The sequence below is a fragment of the Nematolebias whitei genome, chromosome 11 (assembly GCF_014905685.2).
Source record: "Nematolebias whitei isolate Nwh7 chromosome 11, NemWhi1, whole genome shotgun sequence".
NCBI classification, from domain to species: domain Eukaryota; kingdom Metazoa; phylum Chordata; class Actinopteri; order Cyprinodontiformes; family Rivulidae; genus Nematolebias; species Nematolebias whitei.
The window spans coordinates 16,622,740-16,629,158 of NC_056508.1; the positions used below are offsets into that span (position 1 = coordinate 16,622,740).

Below are 6,419 nucleotides of genomic sequence, written 5' to 3' on the forward strand. Positions count from 1 at the left end.
CCATTGGCTCCCTGTCAAATCCAGAATTGAATTTGAAATCTTACTTCTAACCTACAAAGCTCTCAACAACCTAGCTCCATCTTATATTTGAGATCTTGTTGTTCAATATTTTCCTAACAGAGCACTTCACTCTCAGACCGCAGGTTTACTCGCGGTTCCTAGAGTTTCCAAAAGCAGAATGGGAGGCAGATCTTTCAGTTATCAGGCTCGTCTCTTGTGGAACCAACTTCCAGTTTCTGTCTGTGAGGCTGACAGTTTCCTTTTTGATAAATCCTATTGTTAGGGTTGGCTTGTTATACTGCTATAGACTACTAGAGGACAAATTGATCTAATTTCCTTAAATGAATTGTTAAAATTGAATAGTTTTCATTTGATACTATTTCTATCTTAACATGTGATTCTTGACCTGCCATTGTGCATCTGTTCCTATGAAACCCAATCGGTTGAAGCAGATGGCCACTTGTCCTGAGTCTGGTTCTGCTAAAGGTTTCTTCGTCATGAGAGAGTTTTTCCTTTCCACTGTCGCCTTCATGCTTCATGTTCCATGATGGAGTTAAACTCAAAGCAGTCTAATCCTCAGATAATTAATGTTAAATTATTATTTTTATATATGAATGTTTCTGTTCAGTGCCCTGAGATGACTTCTGTTGTGACTTGGCGCTATATAAATAAACTGAACTAAACTGAATTGTGTGGTATAATGTAAGAATGTTAAAAAATATTAAAGCACAAATTTTATTTAAGTGGGACATTAACATCACCATTAGAATGATAAAAATAATCAAAAGGCAGGTGAAAAGAAGCTCAGATAAAATGGAAAGCTCTATGAAAGTCAGGCCTGAGAGAAGAGGAAGAGTCACACAAACATCAGGCCTTTTCCTCTGGTCTCCTTCCTACCTAAAACAAACAGGCTCTGTGAGCAGCTGGACTCACAGTCACAAAAATATACAGTCACAACATCACAAGGATAAAATCTGATCCATGCAGAAACACACATGAACAAGTCAGAGCTGTGTCATCTGCTCCAGCTGTGAATGTTATCCTTATGATTACAACTGCGACCCCACTACACACCAACATCAAAGAGAATGAATTAGTTTCAGTTCCAAATGACGTTTTCAATAAAGTTGTTATATGAGAGCTTTACTTCCCTTCATTTGTGCTCGGGATCAAGCTGAACAAGGGTATAAATGAGTTACCCAAGTTGTACAGGGGTATGTATGGAAAAAAGGCAACATCTGTGTATTTATTACATGATATATGTTAAGATTCTGGATAAGTATGAGGAGATGAAAGACAGACGGCTAAGTGAGGCTGTCCGAACACAGCACAGGGCCCCAACTTGGCACAACTGCACACATTGAAGGAAAACATATGCTCCCAGCCCACCACACATGCAGAACTTCATGGGTCTGTTTGTTTGTATTGATATGAATGTATTAAATTTTTTGTGCATTTTTGTCAGTGTTTTAATCACCTTAGCGTACTCAAACATCCGCAGGTCGGTGTACATGCTCAGAGCTTTGGCTTCGTGGCCATTGCATTTGTAGAGGTCGGCTGCCTGGTGGAATTTCCCCTGGAAGGCGTAGACGTCTGCCAGGAACAGCTCATTGTCGTTCTCGCCCCGCTTCTTCCTCTCCTGCAAATCAGTCAACACAAATCCTGGCATGTGTGCAGATAAACAGTCCCATACACGTAGTTTCACATACGTACACACTTGGACAACAGCTCTGAATGTCAGTTCACAAACAGACATAGCACAACACAATGTCCTATAAATTATACTGGCTCAGAAGATTCAAGAAAATTCAGTTAAACATTTACTTTGTCATGCATATATTTTATCTAATATATATTAACTTTTTTTAAATCTATGAATAATTCTTCTTTTCCTCCCCAGTATTTTACTGACAGAGACACATTTTCAAACGTTTCTTCTCATTTTAAAGAGGAACAGAGCAGAATCAGCAAAGTTCATACAGAGGTTCTTCTTAGCATCCACAGGGATGTGAATGTGAGCAAATGTTTACCAGCGTCTGTAACTTGGATTCAGCAGGCTCAATCAAGAATGCAAGTCCCATCTTTGTAATTTATAACAATTTAGTCCCAGTAATAATAATAAAAAAAATACTGCAGCAACAGCATGTGTACAACGCAATAATATTTTTGATTGGTTCTTTGATTGTCAGAACACGTTCTGGTCCGAACAGAAATAACCACATGAAAAACAAGTACTGAAGTAGCTTTTTTCCCTGATGAATAGGTATTACCTCAATGCTGTTGATCAGCTCCAGGTAGCGCAGATCTCTGATTCTAATGAAAGCCTGAAAATGGAGGGAATAGGGGATGATTTAATGTACGGATTCTCAGAATCACACATGGTGTAAATTGTTAGCATTACCAGCTTCTTAAAAAGTCATTAACCTCTTTAGTTCTATAATTTTTTTATGTTTTTTTTTTTTTTTACCTAAATGACCTCCTTAAATTCAGCCAATAACAGCTCCACACTTCTAAAGGTGATTTCACATAAGAAGCACAGAGGTGGTAAAGCACTGAGCAGGGGAGAATTGCACATGCAGTCAAACTGCACACAAGTTTGTTGCTTGGAGACTGAAAATATATTGCGAAAGGAGTTGGATTTTTGCAACTGCAGACCTGAATACAGGAAGTATCGGTCAGGCTGTCAGAGAAATACAATGGAACTACATTTACCAATTAAGAGGAGGAAGAGACGGGAAGCTGATAAGAAGGTGTGAGTTTATAATATTCTCAGACTTTGGAGAAATTTGACCCATTCAGGAGCTGCACAGACTGCCTCCAGGTCTATCTCAAACTGACAACATGTTGGGGAGAGAAAGCTCCCTCTGAGATGGTGTCAAGACATCGTCATGTGTAAAAATGATTTTAACTTTATTGTAGTGTAGTGATGGCTTGCTCTTCTTTGCACTCCACAATGCTTATATCAATAATTGTTTCTGCTGCCATGAAACACATGAATGTGTCTGAAAGCGACGTGCAGAGCTCCCTGTTCTCCTTGTGAAAGCAACATACAGCTGAGCTGAAACACCCAGGGCTCAATGAAAATGAAACCCTCATGAGAAGTTTATGGTACTTGAGTCTTATTACAGAGCTAGAGTAGTATTTAAAACTTCAACAAAAAATGCTTTTTTCATCTGCCAAAATAAAACTGCAAATTATAAACATCAGCGTAATAACAATAGTTTGCTGATGTGCTACAGATGTTACAAATGCATTCAGCTCTTGCAACAGACCAAGAGCACAACATATTTAGTCACAGTTTAAGTAAAATGTGCCATGTCTAGAAACACATTTTAAATGGTTATAAGTGTGTTTTCAGAACAAATACAACCCAAACTTGGTGTAGAAACACCAAGGTTAAAACAACACTAGCTACGTTTACATGCGCAACGTTCTTTGACCGGAATTAAATGTTTTCAGATTAAATAATTCAAATGTATCGTTTACATGGGCACAATCTGTTCACGACAAGCGTTTACATGCAGCGGGCTTTTATTCTGAACAGAAGTACTGACATGCACAGAGTGGTAAAATGTCCTTTAAAAAAAACACAGAAGGATAAGTTATACTTCTAGTTTACTTCCGGGATGAACGTAAACAAACCTGAGCACCCAAAATGTTTCCGCAACAGGTTTTAACGACGGTGGAGACGTTACTGCACTCCCTGACTAAGCTGCAGGTGATACAGATCATTTTGAGCTCTTTCTAAGTTTCTAGTAGAAATGTTGTGTCACAACAACAGTTTTGCTTCCCCGACATGCTAATATTATTAGCATTAGCCAGGCGGAAATATGTGAGGTAGACATAGGTCGTACATGCACAGTCAGGTCAGTTTTTCACTATCGGAAAAAAATGATCATATTAAGTGTTTACATGCACACCGTTCAGATTATGAATCGGCTTAAACCACCCCTCTTTCGTTTACATGGACATAAGTAATCGGATTAAACGGCCATTTTGAATAAAAATGTGTCATGTAAACACCCCGTTCAGATTATTTTTTGTTGATTCAGCTCGATCCGAAATAATTTGTGATCAGAATAGCTATGTTTACATGGACATGAGTAATCGGATCTAACAGCCGTTCAGAATAAAAACGCGTCATGTAAACACCCCGTTCGGGTTATTTTATGTTTTTTCAGCGTGATCCGAAATAATGTGTGAACAGAACGAAATGGGTGGTTTATGCCGATTCATAACCCGAATGGTGCGCATGTAAACACGATCTGTTCGTTTTTATCTGATAGTGAAAAACTGACCTGACTGTGCATGTGCGACTTTGTCGTTTCCATCTGGCTAATGCTAATAATATTAGCATGTCGGGGAAGCAAAACACAATGCTGTGACACAACATTTCTACTAGAAAATTAGAAAGAGCTCAAAATGATCTGTGTCACCTGCAGCTCAGTCAGGGAGTGCAGTAACGTCTCCACCGTCATAAAACCTGTCGCAGGAACATTTTGGGCGCTCAGGTTTGTTTACGTTCATCCCGGAAGTAAACAGGAAGTAGAACTTCTTCTTCTGTGTTTTTTTTTTAAGGAGAGTTTACCACTCTGTGCATGTCAGTATTTCTGTTCAGAACAAAGCTCACTGCATGTAAACGCTTTTCATGAACAGAGTGTGCCCATATAAACGATACATTTGAATTATTTAATCTGAAAACATTTCAATCCGGTCAAAAAAATTTGCGCATGTAGACATGGCTATAGCTACTGTTCTTGTTTAGTTGGCTGCTTATAGGATGATATGTTGGTGTCAATATCTTGCAGATAACATAAACCCAAAGATGAAAGCTTACATGCATAGATGTGTGAGAAATATATGAACACACACACATAATAGAATTATAACATAAGTTTAATCAGAATAACTTGTGCATCTGACTGACCTTCTTGGCAGTTTCAAAGTCAAGTCCCTCCAGAGCCTCTGTGGCCAAATCTCTCCAACCACTGTCTGTCACCCCTAGACAGGCAATCTGATAGGCCTCCTTAAACATCTTCCTTTCCAGGTACTGGTACATGGGTGCTGACTGGGTACAGCAAACATACATGCAATGAAACCATTATACATTTTAGATAGAAAAAAACTGCCTCTAAGTTGTGCAACTGTAAGAAAACAAAAGACTTGTAATGTCCAAGACATGCTGGACTCTATGGGTATACTATAAATTTTGCATTACAACACACAACCCACCTGAGGCACCTCGACAGCAGACATAGAATAGACATGAAGGCAGAATATCTTGGAGCCGTTGTAACCGACCATAAAGCCTTGCATTTTCTGCTGGTGTACTGGAAAGTCGCTTGCCTTGATGTTAAGATATCCGTTCCCAGAGAAGCACAGCATGTCCTCACACTGGGTGTTCCAGGCCACGCTGTTAGCGTTAGGCTCCTATGAAGAAAACGTTGAGGTGAAACAAGAATGAAAAGATGCAGACTTGGGAGCACAGACCTATCCGAGTTCATACTGTAAATTAATGTGTTCCAGCACTTTGTGCAAATAATGAACAACTACGCATGTTTTGTTCTACTCTGTTGCATCTTTGAAATGCAATTTAAATTCTGCCAAATGAGGTTCCTCAGGCACACTCATTCAGCTGCCCGCATACCTGAAAGAGCAGTTCTTTACTGTTGATGTCATAGACCAGGAGAGTGTTATGTTCATCCACCACAGCCAGTTTATTGCGGGAGGCACTCATGTCCAGGCAGCGCACGGATGTTGACAGATTCAGCAACGTTATGGGAAAGGGGTTGTCAACAAATATCTTCAGGATCTACGTCACAAAAACAATGACCAGCAGAGCAAAATCAAAATGCTATAAGCAGATGTTGTGACTTACATTGCCATCTTTATTCTTCTTTTTTAAAGTAAAGAAGTTTTCTTCATTCCAACTGTCCTGTGGGAATGGCTGCCATTTTTATGTTTGCTTATGAGAATTAATTTTCTGTAAGTACTCACAGCTCCGTTCTTCAAGCCTACAAGCAGGCCCTCTCTGCCTGGTGGACCTCCAATTACTTTGATGTAACGAATTAGGGACTCCATCACCCACTCTTTTTCTTTGACACCGATGAACGACAGGCACTGGAGTCTTTTCTCCTGCACAGAGTAGAGAAGGTAACTTAAAAACGTAATAATATACAGGCTGAAAAAATGAAACACTGACTGATTCGAATTGATACATTTATTGAGTCTTTACTGCATTATTTCATGGGTTATTAGTTTTGGTAAAACAAGCTCTTATGAGTTAAACCACAGCATATTGTTCTTTTGAATACTGTAAAGTAAAAAAGAATATGTATATACATATACACACACACATACATACATATATATATATATATACACACACACATATATATATATATATATATATATATATA

The 6,419-nt window shown here is 38.8% G+C and overlaps 1 protein-coding gene across 1 annotated transcript; it reads right to left on the minus strand.

Annotated features, from left to right (window-relative positions):
• Nucleotides 1-832: 832 nt before the first annotated feature.
• LOC119416637 (intraflagellar transport protein 122 homolog) lies at nt 833-5,304 on the minus strand. Its single transcript, XM_037683826.1, has 5 exons — nt 5,233-5,304; nt 4,928-5,068; nt 2,271-2,324; nt 1,478-1,639; nt 833-838 (listed from the first exon to the last, which is right to left on the minus strand). The coding sequence occupies exons 1-5, from the start codon at nt 5,302-5,304 to the stop codon at nt 833-835; spliced, it is 435 nt and encodes a 144-aa protein (XP_037539754.1).
• Between the last annotated feature and the right edge of the window lie 1,115 nt (nt 5,305-6,419).

What these genes read in the sequence shown, in the direction of transcription:
- LOC119416637 (XM_037683826.1), bottom strand. Translation starts at nt 5,304, where the DNA reads ATGGTCGGTTACAACGGCTCCAAGATATTCTGCCTTCATGTCTATTCT. An exon ending in CTGCTGTCGAGGTGCCTCAG is followed by an intron (nt 5,069 to 5,232) that starts GTGGGTTGTGTG and finishes TGCTGTACCCAG; the next exon opens with TCAGCACCCATGTACCAGTA. An exon ending in AGCTGATCAACAGCATTGAG is followed by an intron (nt 1,640 to 2,270) that starts GTAATACCTATT and finishes ACTGATTTGCAG; the next exon opens with GAGAGGAAGAAGCGGGGCGA.